We start from the raw sequence: 24807 nt of genomic DNA, 5'->3' as shown, positions 1-24807 counted from the left end.
TGAAAAAGCCAAACAATTTATTAATAGAAGACAAACCAAAGGGATGGGGTAGGAGGGAAAAATGGGATCGGCAGGATCTGAGGGCTAGAGGGAAAGAGCTGTCATCAGGGAGGGAGAGTGGAGGGGAAAAAAGGGGATGGGCAGTGTCTGAGGGCTGGAGGGAAGGAGCTATCTATAAGCAGGGAGAGGGCTGAAGCCCTGCAGGTTTCCCACAGGGTCAGCTGTGCCAATCATCAGCTGTGCCTGGAGCTCCAGCTGGTCTCTTCTGGTCTCAAGGTAGTCTCATCTTCCATGGCATTTGGAGGCCTGATGCAGACACTGGTTCTTCTGAGCCACTTCTGCAGCTCTTTCACTGAATGTATCTTGAACTACTATGTTTGTCTGGGAAGGACTGTCATCTCTCCACAGGGCTTGAAGGGCTGGAAGAGAGAGGGACAGAGCCCTGGTTAGAGCCAGGATCTGTGGGAATCCTAGCAGACCTTCCTGCGAGGTCCATCCCACCCAGCTCTAGCCATGGCCACAAGAAAAGGGGGTGTCAACTGGATCAGCCTGCCATGAGTCCGCCCCTCCGAGACCCTGAAATCTCTCTGTGCTCTGCCCACGCCACCTCTCATCCACACAAGGAGCAAAGCCCACCACAGCAAGGACAGGGATTGCAGCTCCCTGCCCAGGCATCGCACCTCTCCCACCAGCCCCCGCTGTCAGCCCTCACCCTTGTAGATAAACTGGGTCTCTTCCTGCTGCTTCCTCAAGTACCGCCCGGCGGTCACTAGGAACACAGAGCCTGTTATGGACCGTGGCCCAGATCCTGCTGTGGCAGGACAGGGAGGGAGCCTGGGCTCGTGGCTCACCCATGAACCTGATGGCCGCCTCTTGCAGGGGCTCCTGTGGGCTCTGCAGGTAGGGCCGGGCCCGGCGCAGGTGCTCAGCCGCTCGGCTCCTGTCCTCTGCCAGCTGGAGAGAGCGGCAGGAGGGAAGGGTTGGCGCGGTCTCCGCCCCTGGGCCGGGTGCTCCCTGCGCCCAGCCCAGGCCTCCCCTGCCCGCACAGCCCTGAGGCCCGGCCAGCAGCCGCTGGCGCCGGGCTCTGGAGGGGGCAGAGGGCCGGCTGCTGCCCGGGGAGCCGCCGTGCCACCCTGCAGCCCCGCCGGGCCGGGGCTCCATCGGCACCCGGCTGGGGCCCACAGGAGCCTGGAGAAGAGCCCGCGCGGCCTCTGGCTGCAGCAGCGGGCAGGGGCACAGCTGCCAGCCTGAGCTGCCAGACACTGAGCACCGTGCCCATGGGGCTTCTCCAGGCTGAGCCTGGGCCTTCCAGGCCGTCCTTACCAGGACCTCGGCAAACTTTGACAGCTGCTCCTTCTCCACCAGCTGTTCAAGATCCCACCTCTTCAAAAACTTGGACACACGAAGTAGCGTTTCCCGAGAGGCCTGGAGAGCAGCAGAGAGCCAGAGATGGCCCCACAGCCCAGGCCACAAGACCTGTGTCCCTGTGCCAAGGCCTGGAGGAGGCTGCAGCCCACCAGGCGCCAGGGCAGGAGGCAGCCGAGGCCCCTCTCAGAGATCCACCGGCATCACAGAAAACCTCACCTTTGCCACTTGCCAGTTCTCAACATGGCAATACAAGAAAAGTGGGAGCAAGCCCTGACTCAGAATCTTCTTCATGGGCTTTTTTCCCTCATCCACTACCAAGTCCATCATCTTGTGCATGAGTTGAATGGAGAGCAACTGCACATGGCTGTTGTCCTTTAGAAAAGAGGAGGATAAGATTTTAACACCAATTATTCCAGGCTTACTTGAGACAACGTATGAAAATCCATAAGGGAAAAGGTTATCTGGGCAGTCTGTGCCCATGGGTGTGGACACAGAGCCTTACATGCTCAAAGAGCAGCAGGAGTGCCTCAGCCAGCTTTGGGGCGGTGGTGCTGGATACCAGGATGTCTTTGTGCTGGAGCACATTGGTGAACACATGGAGGCTCATGCTGACCACCTCTCTATCTTCATCCCCCAACAGCTCCAGAAGGCTTTGAGACACGCTGCACATTCTTCTGGCCTGGGTGGAACACAAGGCTGTGCTGGGAAGCCATGGACGGCTGCACGGCCAGCAGCACCCTGGCACTGCAACCCCACCCTGCTGCTGCAGGGCCCACAGGCCAAAGGCCTGTCCCAAAGCACTGGGGCAGGTGAGGCAGGAGAGCTGGGAGCAGCTGCCTCAGCTCCTGAAGCCCTGCCAGACCAAGGGGCTGCTTTGCCGGGCACAGCTTCAGCCGTTGCCCCCTTCTCACCATCGAGGGATCCTTGCTGAGCACCACGAGGCCTCTGAGTGCCAGGCGACGCCGCTCCCTGCACTCGCTCTGCAGGTGCCTTGACATAATCTCCAGCATGCTGTCACCACATTTAGTCGTGTCCAGGCACTCGAGGACCTGAAAGGCGCAGGGCAGTGACAGGGGACCCGGCCGGCAGGAGCCCAGAAGCGCACAGGGCTGGGCCCAGGCAGCAGCACAGGGTGTGGGCACTGTCCTGGCAGCTGTGGCTACAAGAGGGCAGAGAGCTGGGAGGCAGCTCAGCGAGGCAGCGCTGGCCAACAGGCTCACCTCCACAAGGAATGCCAGGGCAGGCAGATCCCAGCACGGCTCCTCCCTGCTGAGCTGCCGGAGCAAGTGGAGTGCGATGCGAGAACACAAAGGGATCAAACCACGGAGCATCTCCCTGGCAGGGGGGAAAAAGACACCAAAGCCCTGAGGTGGGGAGACCAAACCTCTCACAACACTGACTCACAGAGCTCTGGTCTTTCCCCAGCATCCCTGGAGGGGATGTGAGCACTTGGAGAGGCAGCCCCTTCTGGGCACCCTCCTCTCCCAGCCTTTTCCAGTCTTCTTGGCTGTCTCCCGCTGAAGAGGCCCACTGGCCCATGAGCACAGGGACTGTGTGGGGCACAGGGCACAAATGCTGGGGGCAGTGGGCAGAAGAGGGTCTCACCTGGCCAGCAGACCCACGGCATAGTGCTGGGTGTGAGCACAAAGCAGCGTGTCCCAGCCACGCTTGCGCTCCATAGCCACCACCACATGGTCACACTGCAGTCGGCAGAGCAGAGCCTTCATGGCCTGCACTGCAAACCTGTGTGCAGAGGAAAGCCCAGGTCACACTGGGAGCACTGGCGCTGGCCACAAGGGCATGGGAAGGACAGGAGGACTGTTGGGACCTGTTGGGCTTGCTGGGAAGGCGGTGTTTCTCCTGGCATGCACTCCAGAAATTATCAACTTCCTCTGGTGGCATCTGCTGTGTGGTGATGACAACATGGAAGAGCAGAGCCACAAACAGGCGGGAGGAATAAAGGATGATCGCCTTGTGGCACTCAGGCACTTGGACAATCAGCCAGATCACCAGAGTTGCCTGCAAAAGAAGCAGCCCAAGGCAGCGCTCAGTGCCGAGGTGTCCATGGGGCAGGGCCCAAGGGCAGGCTCAGGGGGAGCAGCGGGCCTGCTGCCCCCTGAGCCTGCCCCTAGGCCAGGTTTCAGCCCAGCGCCTGAGGCATGGAGAGGATGGAGAGCTGCTGGAGAGGCAACCTGGGGCTGAGCAAAGGCCCAGAAACTCACAGCCAGGGCAAAAAGGTCCTTGTTGTCCCCATCGGAGGTGCACATTCTGTGCAGAGGCCAGTCCTCCATCACACAGAGCAGTGTTGGCAGCGCATTCTCCAGTGCTGGTCCCGATGAGCCTATGGCTCTCCACATCATTGCAGCAGCTCTGTGGGATGGCAGCTCTGTGTCAGGGGCATCTCAGTCACAGCACCATGCCCTGCGTAGCTGTGGGGACCCAGGTGACAGAGGCCTGGTGCCCTGAAGGGCAGGGGGGGAGCATTGGCAGCAGGCTCAGGAAACAGAGGGGCCTGAGGGTCCTGGGCCTCTCTGCCTGTCTGGCAGAGACCATTGGACAGGCTGTGCAGGGCCACGGGCCCTAAAGGCTGCTGAGCCCTGAGCTCTCAAGGCTCGTGGGCCCCGTACCTGTCACATGTTGGGGCACAGCGCAGGAGGGTCAGCACCACGTCAGCAGGGTGTTCTTCTGCCAGCCTCACAATGTCCGTTTGCAGCCTGGCATCCACAGAGACGTGGGACATGAGACTCTGGTGGATGTTCTCCACCTTGGCTGGCACCTGGAGGAGACATGGGGGAGACTTGGAGCGCTGTCCAAAGGAACAACTTCCCCAGCTTCCCCCAAGAAGTGCTTCTGTTCCCACCACACTGTGGGTGGCCTCAAAGGCTGAGGGGGCCCAGAGACCATGGCTTGAGGGGACACACCATCCTGGGAGGCCTCCAGGTGTGGACCCAGGCTGCTTACCTGCTGCTGCTGGTGAGAAGAAACACAAGGCTCCTTGAAACAGTCGAATATGAGTTCCTGACTCAGAGTGGGAGTGGGCGTGGTGTCAGTATTTGCAAGGCCCTGAGTCTCTGCGGTGTTGGCGTTTGTGATGGCCACATCCTCAGTCAGTGCCATGTCAGCCTTTGCCCTGTGATCGTTCATTGCAGCCTCAGAGTCTTCTAAGTGCTCCATTGAATCTGGGTTGGTGTCAGTAGTTGTGATGCCCTTAGTCTCTCTGGTTTTGGTGTTTCTGATGGCCACATCCTCAGTCAGTGCCATGTCAGCCTTTGCCCTGTGATCATTCATTGCAACCTCAGAGTCTTCTGAGTGCTCCAGTGAATCTGGGCTGGTGTCAGTAGTTGTGATGCCCTGAGTCTCTTCCTTGTCGTGGTTTGTGATGGCCACGTCCTCAGTCATTGGCGTGAGAAGAGCCTTTGCCCAGGTTTCAGTTTCTGAGGTCTCAGAGTCTTCTGAGCACTCAGCTGAACCTGGGCTGCCATCAGGCTCTGCCTGGAGCTCAGTCAGCCCCGAGTCAGGCTCGGCTGCGCCCGCAGCTGCTGTGCTGCCAGTCTTTCTACGCTGAATGCGCAGGAACTGCCGGAACATCTGCAGGAGAAGAAAGGACAGGGAAGCCCGGGATGTTCCATGGAGTGCTCCAAGCATGGTGCTGGGCTGAGCAGTGACAGCAGGCCCAGCCCATGTGGGGATGGCTGCTGGTACCTTCAGGCTTTTGCGGAAGCGGCCACGGGCGGGTTCCTGCTCTTGTGTCCGGTCCAGGGCTGCATCTGGCAAAGAGTGAGCGCAGCCAGAGCTGAGGGGCTGCGGGAGAGGCCGGAGAACACAGCCCAGCCCTGCGCTCCCCAGGCAGGGAGAGCCCCGGGATGTCCCAGGGGATGGAGCACGGCCACTGCAGGGTGTCTGCCCAGCCCCTCCTCCGTCCTGTCCATGGGCCTGTCCCCAGTGGGGGGGATGAGATGGGATGGGATGGGATGGGATGGGATGGGATGGGATGGGATGGGATGGGATGGGGCCGAGCTGGCTGCAGTGATCAGCCCTGTGGCCCAGCTCTGCCACTCACCATCCTGCAGTGTCTGGAACTGCTCCGCTTCTTCATGCTCTTGTGCTGGGTCAGCTCCAGGGTCTTTCTTTTTTTTCCCCCTGATCACTTTAAACACACTGAGAAATCTGGCTGCCATGCCAGAGTCTGGCCTTGAGGCCACCTTGAAGGAAGATGGCAGGGTGAAGTTCTGAGTCAACAAGTCGCGTCGTTGTGCCTTGAAGGCATCTGAGGCAGAGAAACCTCAGGACGGCTGCAGGACAGCAAGTCCTGCACTCTGGTCTTGAGGGCTCCTGCCACAATGACAGGAGACTCCTCGTAAGGCTTGTGGTCACCAATTTCCTCAGTCTGGCCTTGCGGGCACCTGCAAAAGAAAAGCCTCGGGAAGGCCACGGGCTGCCAAGTCCCGCAGTCCTGCCACGAGGTCACCTGCAGGAATAACGCCTCGGAAAAGCTCCGGGTCAGACACGAAGGAGCGCGCTGTGCGGGGGCTCCTCACAGCACCGCTCTGTCCTGTCCTGTCCCGTCGCCTGCTCCGAGCACTGTGGCGTGCTCTTGTCACCGCCAGCTCCTATGTCACCACGCGTCACAAAGGGAGGGCCCTTGGACACCCCGGCCCCTTCCATGACACGGTGACCGTGCTGCAGCGTGTCACAAAGGGCCCTTGCACACACTGCCACCTGCCCTGGGGCCACCCCCAGCCCCACCCAAAGTGGCCCAGGTTGGAAGGAATCTCTGGCCCTAAGTGTCTAAGGCAGCCCAACAGGATCTTTAGGAACAACTCAAACCATCAGCAAACCCTGCCCTGCTCTGTGGTATCAGGGCATTTAAGACTCCTCAATTCCGGAAGGCTTTACTTCTCATTACACAACTCAAGTAGTTCCAAAATTTGCAAACTTCTCAAATCAATAGCGATTGCCGGAGAATGTGAATGATTTGGAAGTTTGTTCCCATCTAAAAGCAGCAACTCATTTGCCTTAACACATTCCATTGGAAGTCAATTCTGAAACATAGCACTATACAGAAGCAAAAGAAGGCCATTCTTTGGTGTGCAAATGGTTTTCGATGATAATATCACAATTCTCTTAAGGAATAAAAGCTCTCAAGGAATGAAAGTCCACTCAGTCTTACAAAAGTAGCCCAGACAAATGAGTAGATGGACAAAGGGCTCGTCCTCCCTCAGTACAGATATCTAAGTGGCCAATAAAGTACAGCTCTCCCATCTTGTTCCCTGCAAGAGAATCAGGACCATGAAGAGAAATAGTCACAGATATTCCTTCTGGCCTCCATAAGTAAAGCTGTGCCAAACCACAGATGCTGCCTTCAAGCTGACTCAAATTCCAGCCTAGACCTCTCACCTTGCAGACAACTCCTTCCCCAACACGCTCCCCAACACCAACCCCCTGCAAACACCCGCAGAGAAGCCCTCAACAGCCCACCAGGAGCCCCAGCTGTCCCCGTCCCTCCGCAGAGCTTTCCCACCGTCCAGCAGACCCCCTGGTTCCCTGCACGTGCTTTGGGATGGCACTCGGGAGCATCTGCTCCAAGGTCTTCCCTGGCAGCAAGCTCAGGCTGCCAGGCCTATGGACCCTGGCTCATCCTTCCCACCGAGCCTTCCTGTGCACGGCTGTTCCATTGGCACATCTGCGCTCAGCTCGGACTTCTCCACTCAGCCAGGGCTGCTGGGAAAGGATGGAGAGCAGCCTGGCAAGCTCTTTCTCCAGCTCCCCCTTCACTCTCGGGGGAGGTAGAGCATTCCAGAGGAAAGCAACTGGTGCCGCAAGGAGTGGGCGGCATCAGGCAGCTCTGGGGAGGCCCCTCAGGACTGCAGTATCCTGAGGGAACACTGTTGGCCATCCCCTGCATGTATCTGCAAAAGCTTAAAGTCAGCTGCCTCAGCTTCCAGGGCCTCTCTGGGCCAGCATCCTGACGTGGATGCAGGACTGCTGCCAGGCACTGCTGGGACCCAGCGGGACAGGACCAGCTGTCTCGTGTCCACATAGCACCCCTGACACAGCCAGGGCCGTCCCGAAAGCAGACAGACGCTCCCGTGTCAGCAGAGAGGAGCAAGGAGCACTGGGCTCCTCTCAGGGTATCTCAGCTGGGCTCGCTCCACAACACGCCCCCATTTTAAGGCCTGCTGATGCCCAGCTGCCAGAAATGCCTACCTTGTGCTCTCCAAGATGCACAGGGAGAGCCAATGAGCAGGACACTTGGGGAGGCAAACCTTCCAAGCCTTTCTGAGGCCAGGAGCACACCAAGATCAGCCAAGACTCTCCACGCTGCCTGGCCCACCCAGCCCACTCTGGGCTGGCTCTGGGCCACAGCGGCTCCCACCAAGCAGGTGGCAAATGCATATTGCAGAGAGTTGAAACACAGATGTCTTGGTTTGGAAAGACAGGTATCTGCTAAGGAAGGCAGGAGCCTCCTCTGAAATGGAAAAAGGTAGACCTGTTCCCTCTGAATTGTTAGAAGTTTGAAATTAAGGGGGGCTCTTGGGCAAAAATATGGGAGCAGGAATAACAGTTCTTTATTAGGGAAGAAATGAAAAGATAAAATAAACAGTGCAGTGAACTAAAACAACACATTCTGACAGAGTCAGAATACAACCTGACACCCTGTTGGTCAGGTTGTTGGTAGCAGTGCAATTGGAATTGTGGCTGCAGTCCTCCTGGAGTGTCAGGTGTGGTTCTTTTGGAGAAGTGATCTTGTAGAAAAGGGTGCAGTCTTCCTCTGAAAAGGCAGTGGAAGAGGCAGCTGTTCCTCTGGGAAAATCCAGCGCAAAAAAGCTGTGCTCCTGAGCCAGAATTTCAAGCCTATACATGCAGGTAGGATTGCTTGGCTCCTCCCTCTGGCCAGAGCCTCTCCCAGTGGGATGTGAGAGTTCTTATCAGTCATGCAGTGACACTCAATGGCCCCTTATCAGCAGATGTCTCCCCATAAGGAAGGATTGATTGTGGAAGAGATAAGGAACAAGTGCCCATTTAACACAAGACAAGTGCCATACAGATGGCAAATAGAATACATCTTGCTTTTTCCAGTCTGGGACAACAGCAGCCAGGGAAGATGTGAAATGTGTGTGTAAAGGCCTTTGAATTCACAGCGCCCAGAGAGAGCTTTGGGGCTCACAGCGGGACAGAGATGGTTCTGCTCACACCTCTGTCCAAAGGGGGGTAACACATCCTGCTGCAGGTGCTTGGGTTGTTCTCTGCAGCTCCAGGTGGATGCCAAAGCTGCTCTTCACAGCCTTCTTCCTGCCCCTCTGCCAAGTGCAATGGGCCTTCAAGGACTGAAAGGAGCACAGAGAGCCAAAGGGGGACACTTGCAGCTGCCTCACTGGGAGCTCCCTGGGCGAAGCACTTTCCTTGAGAAGCAAGCCCCTTTCCTCCAAAGGTGTTTCCCTAAATGCGCAGCTTTTCCGGGGAACACCAACACAGCCTTAAGAAACGCTGGCAAGGCTGAAGGAGTTCAGGTCCTTTCAGGACAGGCGCTCCAGCTCTAGCTCGTATTCCCCCAAGTGCGTATCCAGGTGGAGGTTCAGATGTGCAGACCTAGGCCCTCTACCAACACAAGCTGCCCACTGCCTCTTCACCTGCCTCAACTCCTGCCTGTGCTCACGGCACCAAATCCAGGCTGTTCCCGGCCACAGACCAGAGCCCTGTTACTACAAGATGCTCTTGCCAGCACCTTCCAGGACTCTCCGCTGTACACACAGCGCTTTTCATGCCCGCTCCCAACAGGCTTTGGAAGGCAGAGCACAACCTGGCTGCCTCTGCCAGCAGCACACCCCAAACACAGGCAGAGGAAGAAGCAGCAGGGGCTGTTTTGCGGCCATGCCCAAGAGAAACGGGAAGGGTGCCCTCCCTGTGGGCTCACTTGGTTGGCTTTCTGACTGGCTCTGAGCCTGGGGCTGCCATTCCTCACCTGTGGGGACCAGAACCACACCCGGGATCCCAGCACTGCCTGACAGCGCTCCGGGCACTGGCACGGTTGCGCGTCCGAGTCCTGGGCGCTGCGCTGCAGCTTCATTTGCTCTTAGGCACACCCAAAGCCCCCTGTTAAGCCCGGATGGTCGCTGGTTCTGTCCTCTTCCGCATCCTGTGCAGGGATGGAGCACTGCTGAGCTTTAGGAAGCTATTCTTGAAAACTTCCAGCATTCCAAGCTCCTTTGAACTCTGTGGATGCTTGCCATGGAATCACTCACAGCTGGGTTCATCCTCAGGTTGGCTCTTCCAAATTCCAGGGGCTCCAGGGTGCTCAGCAAGATCTGCAACTCCACAGTGTTGTGGAACTGCACCTTCAGCACAGGCACCTTTTCAGCCGGATCTGCCCTCGTTGCTCTGTGTGTGCGCCCAAAACATGGCGTGGAAGAGAACGGCAGCAGGGGCCCGTGTGTCCCTGGGCTCAGGATTTGCGTCGCTTCATCTCCACAGAGATGCAGGCAAAGGGAAGAAGCCAAACCGTTTATTAATGGAAGATGAAACAAAGAGACGAGAGGGGAGGGGAAAAGAGGGGATGGGCAGGGTCTGAGGGCTGGAGGTAGGGAGCTGTCAACAGGGAGGGAGAGTGGAGGGGAAGAAAAGGTGATGGATAGACTGAGGGCTGGTGAGGCAGAGCTATCAAAAAGGAGGACATGTGGAGAGAAAAAAAGGTGATGGGCAGTGTCTGGGGGCTGGAGGAAGGGAGCTATCTAGAGGGAGGGAGCTATCTACAGGCAGGGAGAGTGCTGAAGCCACAAGAACTGTGCCCTATGCCAGGAGTTCCAGCAGCACTGAGAGGTGATGTCCTCTTCAATGTCTCCGGGTGTGTTCTTGGGACACTGGTTCACTGGATCCAGAAGGTGTGCCTAATTCTTTAGGTCTTTGAGGAAACTGGGCTTGATTTTCCAGGTTAGAGCATGACGGGCTGGCATCCTGCCTCCGGGCTTGAAGGGCTGGAAGAGACAGCAACAGAGACATGGTGAGATCCCGGATCTGTGGGAATGCTAGGAGTCCTTCTGAACAGGGCCATCCCACCCAGAAGGGAGTAGGAGACATTGGAATCAGCTGGGAGGTACTTGCCATGTCTCCCAGACGTGTGCCTGAAATCTCTGTGTGCTCTGCCCACAGCCTCCCTGGTGCGCACCGGGAGCAGAGCCCACTGCAGCCGGGACAGGGCTCGCAGCTGCCCCCGCCAGCCCCCGCTGTCAGCCCGCTGCCCTCACTCACCATTGCAGATCAGCTGGAGCTCTCCCTGCTGCCCCCTCGAGCTGCGCTCGGCCATCCCTGCGAACACAGAGCCTGTCACGGCCCAGCGGCACAGCTCCCTGCCAGCGGCGCTGCCAGCCCTGTGGCCACACGGCCTCCTGGCCCGGCAGGGCTCAGCCCGGGCCCTTGCCGCACGCTGCCAACCCAAGGGCACGGCTGCCGGAGGGCTGCAGCAGCGCCCAGGCCAGGCGGGGCTCCACGGCGCCGGGCCCGGATGGCGCTGCCGGGGCAGCAGGTGGGGCTGGGGCCGAGCTGCGGCGGGGTGGGGAGGGAGCCCGGGCTTGTGGCTCACCCATGAACCTGACGGCCGCCTCTCGCAGGGGCTCCTGTGGGCTCTGCAGGTAGGGCCGGGCCCGGCGCAGGTGCTCGGCCGCTCGGCTCCTGTCCTCTGCCAGCTGGAGAGAGCAGCAGGAGGGAAGGGTTGGCGCGGGCTCCGCCCCTGGGCCGGGCGCTCCCTGCGCCCAGCCCAGGCCTCCCCTGCCCGCACAGCCCTGAGGCCCGGCCAGCAGCCGCTGGCGCCGGGCTCTGGAGGGGGCAGAGGGCCGGCTGCTGCCCGGTGAGCCGCGGTGCCGCCCCGCAGCTCCGCCGAGCTGGGGCTCCATCGGCACCCGGCTGGGACCCACGGGAGCCTGGAGAAGAGCCCGCGCGGCCTCTGGCTGCAGCAGCGGGCAGGGGCACAGCTGCCAGCCCACACACTGAGCACCGTGCCCATGGGGCTTCTCCAGGCTGAGCCTGGGGCTTCCAGGCCGTCCTTACCAGGACCTCGGCAAACTTTGACAGCTGCTCCTTCTCCACCACTTGTTCGAGATCCCTCCTGTTCAGGTACTTGGCCACCCAATGCAGCGTTTCTCGAGAGGCCTGGAGAGCAGCAGAGAGCCAGAGATGGCCCCACAGCCCAGGCCACAAGACCTGTGCCCCTGTGCCAAGGCCTGGAGGAGGCTGCAGCCCGCCAGGCGCCAGGGCAGGAGGCAGCCGAGCCCCCTCCCAGCATCATAGAAATGCTCACCTTTGCCACGTGCCAGTTGTCATCATGACAGTAGATGAAAAGTGTGTCCAGGCTCTTGTTCACAATTGTCTCCAGGGGCTTTTTTCCCTCATCCACTACCAAGTCCATCACCTTACAGAAGAGTTGAATGGAGAGCAACTGCACATGGCTGTTGTCCTAGAGGAAAGGAAAAGACCTACACCAGCTACTCCAGGCCCACCTGGGCAAAGGCCTGAAAATCCACAGGGCACAAAGTTTCTGGGAAGCACCCGATGCCTGTGGCTCAGGATGCAGAACCTTACGTGATCAAAGAGCAGCAGGAGTGCCTCAGCCAGCTTTGGGGCGGTGGTGCTGGATACCAGGATGTCTTTGTGCTGGAGCACATTGGTGAACACATGGAGGCTCATGCTGACCACCTCTCTATCTCCATCCCCCAACAGCTCCAGAAGGCTTTGAGACACGCTGCACATTCTTCTGGCCTGGGTGGAACACAAGGCTGTGCTGGGAAGCCATGGACGGCTGCACGGCCAGCAGCGCCCTGGCACTGCAACCCCACCCTGCTGCTGCAGGGCCCACAGGCCAAAGGCCTGTCCCAAAGCACTGGGGCAGGTGAGGCAGGAGAGCTGGGAGCAGCTGCCTCAGCTCCTGAAGCCCTGCCAGACCAAGGGGCTGCTTTGCCCGGCGCAGCTTCAGCCGTTGCCCCCTTCTCACCATCGAGGGATCCTTGCTGGGCACCACGAGGCCTCTGAGTGCCAGGCGATGCCGCTCCCTGCACTCGCTCTGCAGGTGCCTTGACATAATCTCCAGCATGCTGTCACCACATTTAGTCGTGTCCAGGCACTCGAGGACCTGAAAGGCACAGGGCAGTGACAGGGGACCCGGCCGGCAGGAGCCCAGAAGCGCACAGGGCTGGGCCCAGGCAGCAGCACAGGGTGTGGGCACTGTCCTGGCAGCTGTGGCTACAAGAGGGCAGAGAGCTGGGAGGCAGCTCAGCGAGGCAGCGCTGGCCAACAGGCTCACCTCCACAAGGAATGCCAGGGCAGGCAGATCCCAGCACGGCTCCTCCCTGCTGAGCTGCCGGAGCAAGTGGAGTGCGATGCGAGAACACAAAGGGATCAAACCACGGAGCATCTCCCTGGCAGGGGGGAAAAAGACACCAAAGCCCTGAGGTGGGGAGACCAAACCTCTCACAACACTGACTCACAGAGCTCTGGTCTTTCCCCAGCATCCCTGGAGGGGATGTGAGCACTTGGAGAGGCAGCCCCTTCTGGGCACCCTCCTCTCCCAGCCTTTTCCAGTCTTCTTGGCTGTCTCCCGCTGAAGAGGCCCACTGGCCCATGAGCACAGGGACTGTGTGGGGCACAGGGCACAAATGCTGGGGGCAGTGGGCAGAAGAGGGTCTCACCTGGCCAGCAGACCCACGGCATAGTGCTGGGTGTGAGCACAAAGCAGCGTGTCCCAGCCACGCTTGCGCTCCATAGCCACCACCACATGGTCACACTGCAGTCGGCAGAGCAGAGCCTTCATGGCCTGCACTGCAAACCTGTGTGCAGAGGAAAGCCCAGGTCACACTGGGAGCACTGGCGCTGGCCACAAGGGCATGGGAAGGACAGGAGGACTGTTGGGACCTGTTGGGCTTGCTGGGAAGGCGGTGTTCCTCCCTGCATGCTCTCCAGAAGTTATCAACTTCCTCTGGTGGCATCTGCTGTGTGGTGATGACAACATGGAAGAGCAGAGCCACAAACAGGCGGGAGGAATAAAGGACGATGGTCTCGTGGCACTCAGGCACTTGGACAATCAGCCAGATCACCAGAGTTGCCTGCAAAAGAAGCAGCCCAAGGCAGCGCTCAGTGCCGAGGTGTCCATGGGGCAGGGCCCAAGGGCAGGCTCAGGGGGAGCAGCGGGCCTGCTGCCCCCTGAGCCTGCCCCTAGGCCAGGTTTCAGCCCAGCGCCTGAGGCATGGAGAGGATGGAGAGCTGCTGGAGAGGCGACCTGGGGCTGAGCAAAGGCCCAGAAACTCACAGCCAGGGCAAAAAGGTCCTTGTTGTCCCCATCGGAGGTGCACATTCTGTGCAGAGGCCAGTCCTCCATCACACAGAGCAGTGTTGGCAGCACTTTCTCCAGTGCTGGTCCTGATGAGCCTATGGCTCTCCACATCATTGCAGCAGCTCTGTGGGATGGCAGCTCTGTGTCAGGGGCATCTCAGTCACAGCACCATGCCCTGTGCAGCTGTGGGGGCCCAGGTGACAGAGGCCTGGTGCCCTGAAGGGCAGGGGGGGAGCATTGGCAGCAGGCTCAGGAAACAGAGGGGCCTGAGGGTCCTGGGCCTCTCTGCCTGTCTGGCAGAGACCATTGGACAGGCTGTGCAGGGCCACGGGCCCTAAAGGCTGCTGAGCCCTGAGCTCTCAAGGCTCGTGGGCCCCGTACCTGTCACACGTTGGGGCACAGCGCAGGAAGGTCAGCACCACGTCAGCAGGGTGTTCTTCTGCCAGCCTCACAATGTCCGTTTGCAGCCTGGCATCCACAGAGACGTGGGACATGAGACTCTGGTGGATGTTCTCCACCTTGGCTGGCACCTGGAGGAGACATGGGGGAGACTTGGAGCGCTGTCCAAAGGAACAACTTCCCCAGCTTCCCCCAAGAAATGCTTCTGTTCCCACCACACTGTGCTGGCCTCAAAGGCTGAGGGGGCCCAGAGACCATGGCTTGAGGGGACACACCATCCTGGGAGGCCTCCAGGTGTGGACCCAGGCTGCTTACCTGCTGCTGCTGGTGAGAAGAAACACAAGGCTCCTTGAAATAGTCGAATATGAGTTCCTGACTCAGAGTGGGAGTGGGCGTGGTGTCAGTATTTGCAAGGCCCTGAGTCTCTGCGGTGTTGGCGTTTGTGATGGCCACATCCTCAGTCAGTGCCATGTCAGCCTTTGCCCTGTGATCATTCATTGCAACCTCAGAGTCTTCTGAGTGCTCCAGTGAATCTGGGCTGGTGTCAGTAGTTGTGACGCCCTGAGTCTCTTCCTTGTCGTGGTTTGTGATGGCCACGTCCTCAGTCATTGACGTGAGAAGAGCCTTTGCCTAGGTTTCAGTCTCTGAGGTCTCAGAGTCTTCTGAGTGCTCAGCCAAATCTGTGTTGCCATCAGGCTCTGCCTGGAGCTCGGTCAGCCCCGAGTCAGGCTCGGCTCTGCCCTCAGCTGCTGTGCTGCCGGTCTTTCTATGCCGAATGCGCAGGAACTGCCGGAACATCTGCAGGAGAAGAAAGGACAGGGAAGCCTGGGATGTTCCATGGAGTGCTCCAAGCGTGGTGCTGGGCTGAGCAGTGACAGCAGGCCCAGCCCATGTGGGGATGGCTGCTGGTACCTTCAGGCTTTTGCGGAAGCGGCCACGGGCGGGTTCCTGCTCTTGTGTCCGGTCCAGGGCTGCATCTGGCAAAGAATCAATGCACGGGCTGGCTGGCGGGCATCCCCCCAGAAAACGCTCTGGTCAAAATAGAACTGGGGGAAAAGATGAGGAAAATGAAATGTCTGGTGAATGCAGGTGCAACACATTCTGTATTAAATATAGAGTTGGAAAAAATTGGTCCTGGTAAAGTTTTGAATATTAGTGGAGCCACAAGTCACCAGCAGAAGTTATCCCTTTCAAAACCACAATCTTATAAACTGGGAAAAGGAGTAGGAATTCATCGGTTCTTATATATGCCTACGCCCCCCAATCATCCCTCACAGATGGGAGTGGCTTTGTAGGAGCAGGTCAGTGAAAATCAGGATATACAATTAGCAGAGAGCAACAGGGGATAGAAGCCCTACCTCTGTGAGTTTTTGTCTCTATAGATTGTTTTTTTTTTTTTATTATTTCATTAAGTTTGTTCATTTTATTAATCTCAATTACAAGAATTCCAATTTGGTATTTTGGATTATTACTAGTTATATATAGATTGATCTTTTTATTGTAATCTATTCAGATTGATTTATTTAATTGTTTCTGTTAGATTCATTTGGTGTTCTACTGGTAATGTTTTATTTAGATTCTACATTTTAATCATTTAATTTCAATTTATCAATTATTTTATTTGATTGTTTTACTCTACAAAGTTTTGTCAAATTTCATTATTTAATTTCAATCATTCAATTTAATCATTTTATTTAAAGTTGACAATTGTGATTCCAATTATTTAATTTCAGTCATTCTGCTTCAAATCTACTAATTATTTCATTCTATTTCAATTATTTGATTTTCAGTTATTTAAACCTGAACTGGATTAGAAATTGTTATTCCAATTGTTTTATTTCAGTTGTTTTATTCCATTTTTTAATTTCAAGTTATTAATTATTTTATTCAATTGTTTTAATTTTAAAGTTGATACAATTGTGATTTTAATTCTTTAATTTCCATCATTCTGCTTCAAATCTATTAATTATTTCATTCTATTTCAATTATTTGATTTTGAATTATTCTCATTTAAATCTGAACCGCGATTGAATGTTGTTATTTCAATTATTTTGTTCTAATTGTTTTATTTCAATTTTTTTCAATATCTTATTTCAATTGTTTTACTTCAATTCACCAATTATTTTAAGTAATTGTTTTAATTATGTCATTCTATTTCAAATATTTGTTTTTCAATTAGTCTTATTTAAACCTGACCTGGATTAGAAATTGTTATTCCAATTTTTTTTATTCCAGTTGTTTTATTCTGGTTGTTTTATTGCAATTGTTTCATTCCAATTGTTTCATTCCAGTTGTTTTATTTCAGTTGTTTTATTTCAATTGCTTTGTTTCAATTTATTAATTATTTAATTCAATTGTTTTAATTTAAAAAATTGTTAATTCCATTATTTTGTTAGATACAATACTTAAAATTAAATGATCATGTGCTAGTCTGATTGCTTATTTCCAATCATTTTATTGAAATTTAATTGTTTTATTCCAATTGTTTCTTTATTGCAATTACACAATTCTCATTTTGTGATTCCAATTAATTTAATTCTGATCATTTTTACTTTAATTAAATTATTTTATTTTAATTATTTATTTCAAATGTTTTAATTAAATGCCAATACTTTAATTTTTTGTTTGATTTCAATCACTTGATTATTCAAGCTCGTATTCATTACGTTAATTTAGATTGTTGTATTCAATATTTTGGATAGAATTTATTTTTGACCAATCAAGGTTCCAATTGCTTTATCAGTTTATTTTGTTAAGAGTTATTTCAATTGACCTATTTCATATAAGTGTAGATCCTTTCATGAGCTCATTTGAGTTACTGGTTGCTAGGTTAGTTAGTTGTCCGGTTCATTTACAAAATGGGGCAGTGTACTAGTAAGAACTCCCGTAGGGGAAGGACTGAGAAGGGTAAGCTGAAAGAAATTCCACCCAGTAGCCCTTTAGGAGAAATGATTGAAAAATGGGAAAGTGATGAGAAGTTTAAGGAATTAGATAAAATAAAGATGATACAGTATTGGGTCGAGATATGGCCAAAGGAGGCTCTTCAAGAAGGGTCAGTTTACTGGCCTTGGTATGGTTCAAAGGAGAGAAAACCAGACCAAAGAGGAGAATTTGAAAAACCAGACTGCTTTTACTGCGGTAAAGGGGGTCACGTTAAGAAATATTGTAAGCAGCTCGTAAAGGGCCAGAAATTATACAGAGAAACTGAGACAGGAGTTGGAGAAGGAGAAGATTAGGGATGTCAAGGGCTCTATTCTCTGAGGGCAGTAAAAGATTTAAAAGCAGAGCCCTCGATAAATTGAGAAGTAGGCCCTCAGAGAGAAGAATTTGAATTTTTAGTAGATACAGGAGCTGATAGGTCATGTGTTTTTAAGATACCAGAAGGAGCAAACTTAGTAGAGCAACTTGTAAAGTAAGAGGGGCAAGCAACAGTCCATTTGAAGTACCTGTAATTAAACAAGTAATAGTGAGAGGAAATTCAAGGGAAGGATGTGTTGATTCACTATTTATGCCTAAGTTGAACTGTAACTTACTCGGCCGTGATTTACAAATAAAGATGGGGATGGGGTAGTTCCGAAAGAAGGGAAGATGGTAGCAACAATTATGAGATTAAATAGAGAAGACGAGAAAGAAATAGATTCCCAGGTGTGGGCAGAAGAGGGTGGTTGAGGTTTATTAGACATACCACCGATAGAGATAAAAATGAAACCCGGAACTACAGCCATTCAAGTCCGTCAATATCCCATCTCAGCTGAAGGAAAACAGGGGTTAAGTCCCGTAATAAAAGGATTGATTCAAGATGGGGTATTAGAGCCGTGCATGTCACCCCACAATACACCAATTTTACCAGTTAAGAAACCGGATGGAAGATAGCGATTAGTACAGGATCTAAGAGAGGTCAATAAGCAAACTGTAGCCAGATATCCAGTAGTGCCCGACCCTTACACTCTGTTGAATAAAAAACCACCAGAACATTCCTGGTTTAGTGTGATAGCTCTTAAAGATGTATTTTGGGCGTGCCCATTAGCAGAGGAAAGTAGGGGGTGGTTTGCTTTTGAATGGTATGATGAGAACACAGGGAGAAAACAACAATATCAATGGATGAGATTGCCCCAAGGGTTTACTGAATCACCAAATTTGTTTGGACAAGCACTGGAAGGGTTATTAGAGCAATTTGAGCCAAAAGAGAATAGCCAGATTTTACAATACGTGGATGATCTATTAATTTCAGGGGAGCAAAAGGAACTAATATGAGAAACTACCATAAGACTTTTAAATTTTCTGGGAAAAAAAGGGGTTAAAGGCGTCAAGGAAAAAAGCTCCAATTTGTAGAGCAAGAAGTAAAATATTTAGGACTTTTAATTGGGAAAGGTTATAAGAAATTAGCAATGAGTAGAATTGAGGGAATCCTATCCCTGCCCTCCCCAAAGACAAAAGGGGATGTACGAAAATTATTAGCTTTAGTTGGGTACTGTAAATCCTGGATTGATGGACACACCCAGTTAGTTAAATTTTCATACGATCAATTGGTTGAGACCAGGACTTTTGAATGGACTGAAGCAGATGAGGGGAAATTAATGGCATTGAAGGAAAGACTGATGAAAGCTCCGGTTTTAAGTTTGCCAAATTTGGAAAAACCTTTTGAACTGTTTGTAAATGTAGATGAAGGAATTGTTTAATGGTGTATTAGTGCAAGAGTGGTGCTGAGAAAGGAAACCGGTTGCGTATCTATCTAAATTGTTAGACCCTGTGGTGAGAGGCTGGCCCACCTGCCTACAGTCAGGGGCCGCTACTGTGACTCGAATTGAGGAAAGTTATCAACTAACTTGTGGAGGTAAAATTAAGGTACATATCCCCCATGATATAGAATTAATATTAAGCAAGAAAGCTAGTCAGTGGATTACGGACAGTCGATTACTGAAATATGAAATGAAGTACTCACTAATATTGATAACATAGAACTTACAACTACAAAAGTGCAAAACCCTGCACAATTTTTATATGGGAAATCAGAAGGCCACCTTGAACATTGTTGTGAAGAATTAATTGATCTGCAAACTAAAGCAAGAAAAGATCTACAAGAATTACCTTTATTAGAAGGGGAAGTGTTATTTGTAGATGGCTCTTCTCGAATTGTCGAAGGGAAAAGGATGTCAGGTTGCGCAGTCATAGATGTGGAAACGATGAAAGTAATAGAGAAAGGAAAATTGCCAACGAAATGGTCAGCTCAGTGCTGTGAATTGTATGCCCTAGTAAGAGGTCTAATTTGGTTGAAATACAATAAAGGAACTATCGATACTGATTCTAAGTATGCTTATGGAGTTGTTCACACATTCAGTTAGATTTGATAGGAAAGAGGGTTCATAAAGTCTAAAGGTAAAATGTTAATTCATGAAGAATTGATAAAAGAAATATTAAAAGCACTAAAAGATCCATTACAAGTCGCAGTAGTACATGTTAAAGGACATCAAAGGGGGACATCAATAGAAATACTCGGAAATAATTTAGCGGATCAGACAGCTAAAGGGGCAGCTTTAGGAAAAGAAGAGCAGCTACTTAAAATAGAAAACCTAAGAGTAATAGATGGGGAAGAGATTCCAATATTCACAGAACGAGAGCAAGAAGAATTGCAAAAACAAGGGGGCGTTAAGGATGAATTTGGGAAATGGACAATGCCTGATGGGAGGCAAGTATTGAACAAAAATCTATCTCGGAAAATCCTGGAAATTCTGCATGCCTCTACGCATTGGAGAACTCAAGCACTGTGTGATCACTTCTTAAGAACATATGTGCGCATTGGGTTATTTGGGCTAGGAAAAGCTGTAACAAAGGATTGTATGACTTGTCAGAAAAGAAACAATAAAATAATGGAGAAAGTACCTGTAGGGGGAAGAGAATTACCTAAAAGGCCTTTTCAGGATATACAAATTGACTTCACTGAATTTCCTCAGGTACAGAGGTTTAGATATTTATTAGTTATCATCGATCACCTTACCCATTGGATAGAGGCTTTTCCAACAGTAAAAGCAACTGCGGAGCTGTTAGTAAAATTCTACTTGAACAAATTATCCCACGTTATGGTATAGTGAATACAATAGATTCAGACAGAGGGCCTCATTTTACTGCTAGAATTTTACAAAATGTAATCAAAACCCTTGGTATGACTTGGAAGTTGCATACTCCTTGGAGGCCCCAAAGCTCAGGAAGAGTAGAGCGAGCTAACCAGACCCTGAAAATTACACTTGCCAAGCTAGTAGATGAAACAAAAATTAATTGGATCAAATGCCTCCCATTAGCCCTGATGAGAGTGAGAACAAAGCCTAGATCTGATGTGGGTATTTCCCCTTATGAATTGATGTTTGGACTCCCATTTTTGACCACCTCACATTGCATGGGGACATACGAAGGAGATAAAGATGTGAAAATTCACCTAAAAACAATTGCAAAAACATTAGAAGAGTTAAGAAGAAAATGATATCTCCCCCAAAGTACTCCTATTGATTTTAAAATCCATAAATATCCAGCAGGAGATTGGGTATTAATTAGATCGTGGAAAGAACAGCCGTTAACCCCCAGATGGGAAGGCCCGTACCAAGTTTCATTGACTACCAAAACTGCAAAAAGAACACAAGAGAAAGGGTGGACCCATGATACCAGGGTCAAAAGTCCAGTTCCGGCTCCCACAGAATAGACTATGGGAAATTTGACTAACATCAAGCAGCACCTCTTGTTTTTATAAGTGTTGTTCTAATGTTGTAATTTATGAACTGTTATTTAAAGATATTGTTTATCAACCTGTTATTTAATATCCTATTTAAATCCAGTATTAGTGTAAAAGTTAAGATAAAGAATTATATGAATATTTATTGTCATATTTATTAAAATGTTACTATTGAAAATATTTATTGAAGTTAGAAAAGCATCTCTTTGATTTTAAAAAGTAAAAGTAAAACATTCAACTAATGGCAACTAATTACAATTTCTGGTATTTCTCATTACAGAATCAGTGACAAGAAGTCTCCATAAGATAGAGCATTCTCCCACCACTGTAGTGATCTGACCCTAAAACGGAAAAAAATAACAAGTCAACACAGGGAAAGAGTGGAGTGAGACGTGGACACCGGTAAGAACCGGTAAGCACAGGGGGCAAGCCCAGATCAGGTGACAGTGCTCTTACCATCCAAAGCTGACTAAGGACCATGAGAATCAAGAGAGTAACCTGTACTGGACCCCTATGGGGGTTGATAGCAATAACGACTGTGAGTCTCCAGGAGAGCTCACCAAACTCCTGTGATAAGTGCTATCATGCTGTCTATACCGGAAATGCGCGAAGCGCAGTTCTCAGATTCCACACTAATCTTAACCCTGAGTGTGTTGACTTGTCACAATTACAAACCTGTGTAGAAGATGGAAAAACCTATTGGCTATTTGAAAATGAAGGGACCCCTAAACAGAAACTAGTGGGGGAATGCCCTACAAGGGAGAAATGGTTCTGCACTGACAAGAAACCAGGGAATAAGGTTTGGACTTAATGGAAAAGGATTGGACTTAAAAAAAGAAAAAGAAATAAAAAGGGTGAATAAACCAGGGGTAGAAACAAAATTACCGAATGGAAAGAATTTGTTTTCAGATCTAGTAGAAAGAATTAGCCATGAGTTCAACGTATCGAATATATGCTGGATATGTGGGGATACCAGGAGGTCAGAAATATGGCCCTGGGAAGGAATCGCGCTCAGCCCTCAAGAAACTCTAAAAGCAATGAAAAACCTAGATAGAGATCGAAAACCAGACGTCCAAAATGCGGAAGAAGTTTGGAACTTAAAGTCCGAGGTAATCGGGGAAGAATGTATATGGAGAAAAGGACTGAACTTTCTTTCCTATGTAGGTGAACTGTCTTGTAAAAGGTATCTAACTACTAATGATACCCATGAGTGGTGGATTCCCCAGAGTAAACATCTGTATTGGGCACAAAAACAAAAGCCAGGCTCAAACTGTTCATTTATACAAAGAGAACAATTGTAGGAGTGTCTAGCTAAAGAACCAAATCTATTTCAAGACGAACCCTGGTTGTCTAAATTTTGGAACAAAAATGAAGTTAGAAATACCAGATCACTAAAATTCTGGAAAGGCCCAAAAGGATTGTTTTGGATTTGTGGAAAGATGGCATATGTGATGCTACCAAAAGACTGGAAGGGCAGTTGTACATTAGGTGTAATAAGAGTGTCATTCTTTTTACTTCCAAAAGATGACCATCCAGATTTAGGGGTACCCCTCTATGATGAATTAAAACGTCAAAAGAGATATCTAATTGGAGGAACCCAGAGCTGGGGAGACGAAGAGTGGCCCCCAGAGAGAATTATTGAAACCTACGGCCCTGCCACCTGGGCACAGGACGGTGCATGGGGGTATAGAACCCCCATTTACATGTTGAACACAATTATAAGGTTACAAGCACTTCTAGGAATAGTTTCTAATGAGACAGCTTTAGTTTTAGACTTGTTATCAGTACAGAGCCGCCAGATGAGGACTGCCATATATCAGAACCGGCTAGCCTTGGACTACCTGCTGGCCGAAGAAGAAGGGGTATGTGGAAAGTTTAATTCATCTGAATGTTGTCTAGAAATTGACAATCATGGGGACCTAATTAAAAATGTAACCACCAGGATTAGAAAACTCGCACATGTACCAGTACAACGATGGACCCCATTGATAAAAGCTAATTGGTGGGATAACATCTGGAATGGAGAATGGTGGAAAAAGATACTGCTTATAGGGGGAGGGGGGTTGGGGGGGGGACTCATAAATTTAATTTTCCTTCCTTGTTTAATACCTTGTCTTATCAGAATGATTAATAACATTGTCCAGACTTCTCTTGAAGGGTTAACAGATGAGAAAATTATGCTGATGAAAGAAAACCAAGACAGAAAAGGAACAGAGAGCGCAAAAGAGATGTATGAGAAATACCAGAAGTTAAGAGAATTTTACCAAAAGTATGAAATCCAGTTTGATAAGTTAAGGCTGATGCGGGCCAAGCCCGATCAAAGAATTAGAGGGGGGATTGTTATGAACAAAAATAAAATTTAAACCTTTGGGGAACGTAGTTAACAATGGTTAAATGTTGTTAATACAAGGTAAATGTTGTTAATACAAGTTAAATGTTGTTAATACCAGTAACAAAGTGTGATTAGTTCTATGAAAACCCAGTAGTGTGGTTCATGTATAAAGGGGGAGTGGAACCAGGGAGGTGATGGGTTGCCAATCTTTGTGCAGGGGCAGAGAAACTTTCAGGAGTATTCTGTCATAGAACACAACCACAACTTAAATCAAGATTGGAAGAGAGACCAGCCAATGGGAGGTGAGAATTCCAAAATGATTGGCCAAGACTGCACCAACTTATAAGTCAATCAGCAATGGAGAAATAGACCTGTCACAGCACAGATCCTGAGCGCCCCAATCAGGAGACAAGAGAGAGACTTGAAAAGGCCTGGGGTGTCTAACTCCCGCGTCTTTCCTGGGAGCCGCTTTCCCTGAAAACACCCCTAGGTTACAATTACTAAGCTGTTGAAACAGTATCTGGACTTGCCTGAGGCTTTTGCGGCCAGTTGTTCATTTTGTAATAAAGAAGCTTACTTTTTTAATCAACATGCCTCCTTTTTGTTACTTTAAAGTTTCCTTCTAAGCCTGTTTGCAACATGTACTGTGGACTATGGAGAGGATCTTGCAAAAGAATTTGCATCAGGATAAAGAGAAGGGGAGAATGAAACAAGGCCTTTGCTTGACATAAGCACAGAAGTAAACGAGTACTTAGCACAGATATACATAACTACTTAGCACCAGTTAGCATAAGGAAAAACTCGAGGGCCAAACCTGACAGGAGAGTGACTTGACAAAAAGCTTTAGACAGAGTCTACCAGAAGAACTAAGGGCAAGTACGGAATCAGCCCTGTGCAGGGAAACCATGAGGAGGAAGTGCTGCTTTAGGGCATGGACACTGCTCCTGGACAGCGGCTGGGCATTAGCTTCGAGGACAGGAATCTGACAGAATGTATTTCTAACCCCCTGCCTATCGAATCACCGCAGCAGGGTAAAGATGGATGGTATTTTTGATACAATTCCTCCATAAATGCACTAAAATTCATACATGGCAGAGAAGCATGTTAGTGGGGTGCAGCCCCATGCCCTCCCCCCGGATCAATAAAAGGGCTTTTGGCCGACAATGCATTTGTCTGCTGATTACTTTGAATTAGGGAGGCCCCTCAGGACTGCAGTATCCTGAGGGAACACCATTGGCCTTGACCTGTAGGCACCTGCAAAAGCTAAAAATCAGCTGCCTCAGCTTCCAGGGCCTCTCTGGGCCATCATCCTGACATGGATGCAGAACTGCTGCCAGGCACTGCTGGGACCCAGCGGGACAGGACCAGCTGTCTCGTGTCCACATAGCACCCCTGACACAGCCAGGGCCGTCCCGAAAGCAGACAGACGCTCCCGTGTCAGCAGAGAGGAGCAAGGAGCACTGGGCTCCCCTCAGCTGGGCTCACCACTGTGCTCCAGTGGGAGGGGCAGACAGGCCACCCACCTTCAGGGCATCCCCTGCATCAAAAGGACGTGCATTTTGGCCTTTTCGTCCCTCCACCCCAGAAGCAGGCCTGATGTCTCCTCCTCTGGAGTGGAGTCTTTCCAGTTCTGACGTCATCTCACGCTTGGCCAGCGCCTGAGATGAGCCG

General features: G+C 51.0%; 3 protein-coding genes across 5 annotated transcripts; 1 reads left to right on the top strand and 2 right to left on the bottom strand.

Annotated features, from left to right (window-relative positions):
• LOC128790864 (maestro heat-like repeat-containing protein family member 6) lies at nucleotides 1–5961 on the bottom strand. Its single transcript, XM_053948017.1, has 15 exons — nucleotides 5429–5961; nucleotides 5071–5135; nucleotides 4330–4956; nucleotides 3996–4144; nucleotides 3591–3738; nucleotides 3197–3387; nucleotides 2974–3111; nucleotides 2589–2703; nucleotides 2280–2417; nucleotides 1871–2047; nucleotides 1585–1740; nucleotides 1324–1425; nucleotides 852–954; nucleotides 713–769; nucleotides 1–419 (listed from the first exon to the last, which is right to left on the bottom strand). Exons 1-15 carry the CDS (start codon nucleotides 5544–5546, stop codon nucleotides 283–285), a joined length of 2421 nt encoding a protein of 806 aa, XP_053803992.1. The 5' UTR covers nucleotides 5547–5961; the 3' UTR covers nucleotides 1–282.
• Nucleotides 5962–9850: 3889 nt separating this feature from the next.
• LOC128791018 (maestro heat-like repeat-containing protein family member 6) lies at nucleotides 9851–14731 on the bottom strand. Its single transcript, XM_053948321.1, has 13 exons — nucleotides 14399–14731; nucleotides 14066–14214; nucleotides 13661–13808; nucleotides 13267–13457; nucleotides 13044–13181; nucleotides 12659–12773; nucleotides 12350–12487; nucleotides 11941–12117; nucleotides 11660–11815; nucleotides 11410–11511; nucleotides 10946–11048; nucleotides 10615–10671; nucleotides 9851–10340 (listed from the first exon to the last, which is right to left on the bottom strand). The coding sequence occupies exons 1-13, from the start codon at nucleotides 14690–14692 to the stop codon at nucleotides 10198–10200; spliced, it is 1911 nt and encodes a 636-aa protein (XP_053804296.1). The 5' UTR covers nucleotides 14693–14731; the 3' UTR covers nucleotides 9851–10197.
• On the top strand, nucleotides 10778–23725 carry LOC128791019 (endogenous retrovirus group 3 member 1 Env polyprotein-like). Of its 3 annotated transcripts, none has more exons than XM_053948323.1 (2): nucleotides 10778–10888; nucleotides 21085–23725. In XM_053948323.1, exon 2 carries the CDS (start codon nucleotides 22244–22246, stop codon nucleotides 23165–23167), a length of 924 nt encoding a protein of 307 aa, XP_053804298.1. In that variant the 5' UTR covers nucleotides 10778–10888; nucleotides 21085–22243; the 3' UTR covers nucleotides 23168–23725. The 3 variants fall into 3 exon arrangements, with proteins under 3 accessions (XP_053804298.1, XP_053804297.1, XP_053804299.1); XM_053948322.1 differs by lacking the exon at nucleotides 10778–10888 and adding an exon at nucleotides 14999–15384; XM_053948324.1 differs by lacking the exon at nucleotides 10778–10888 and adding an exon at nucleotides 15398–15445.
• The last annotated feature ends 1082 nt before the right edge of the window (nucleotides 23726–24807 follow it).

This window comes from Vidua chalybeata, chromosome 7, assembly GCF_026979565.1.
Source record: "Vidua chalybeata isolate OUT-0048 chromosome 7, bVidCha1 merged haplotype, whole genome shotgun sequence".
In the NCBI taxonomy this organism is placed as follows: Eukaryota; Metazoa; Chordata; class Aves; order Passeriformes; family Viduidae; genus Vidua; species Vidua chalybeata.
The sequence above is the reverse complement of the archived record's forward strand: the minus strand, read 5'-3'. Positions and strand labels throughout refer to the sequence as shown.

What these genes read in the sequence shown, in the direction of transcription:
- LOC128790864 (XM_053948017.1), bottom strand. Translation starts at nt 5,546, where the DNA reads ATGGCAGCCAGATTTCTCAGTGTGTTTAAAGTGATCAGGGGGAAAAAA. An exon ending in GTTCCAGACACTGCAGGATG is followed by an intron (nt 5,136 to 5,428) that starts GTGAGTGGCAGA and finishes ACTCTTTGCCAG; the next exon opens with ATGCAGCCCTGGACCGGACA. An exon ending in CCCTGGCATTCCTTGTGGAG is followed by an intron (nt 2,418 to 2,588) that starts GTGAGCCTGTTG and finishes TGCGCCTTTCAG; the next exon opens with GTCCTCGAGTGCCTGGACAC.
- LOC128791019 (XM_053948323.1), top strand. Translation starts at nt 22,244, where the DNA reads ATGGCATATGTGATGCTACCAAAAGACTGGAAGGGCAGTTGTACATTA.
- LOC128791018 (XM_053948321.1), bottom strand. Translation starts at nt 14,692, where the DNA reads ATGACTGAGGACGTGGCCATCACAAACCACGACAAGGAAGAGACTCAG. An exon ending in GCCGTGGGTCTGCTGGCCAG is followed by an intron (nt 12,774 to 13,043) that starts GTGAGACCCTCT and finishes CCCCCCTGCCAG; the next exon opens with GGAGATGCTCCGTGGTTTGA. An exon ending in CCAGCAAGGATCCCTCGATG is followed by an intron (nt 12,118 to 12,349) that starts GTGAGAAGGGGG and finishes TGTTCCACCCAG; the next exon opens with GCCAGAAGAATGTGCAGCGT.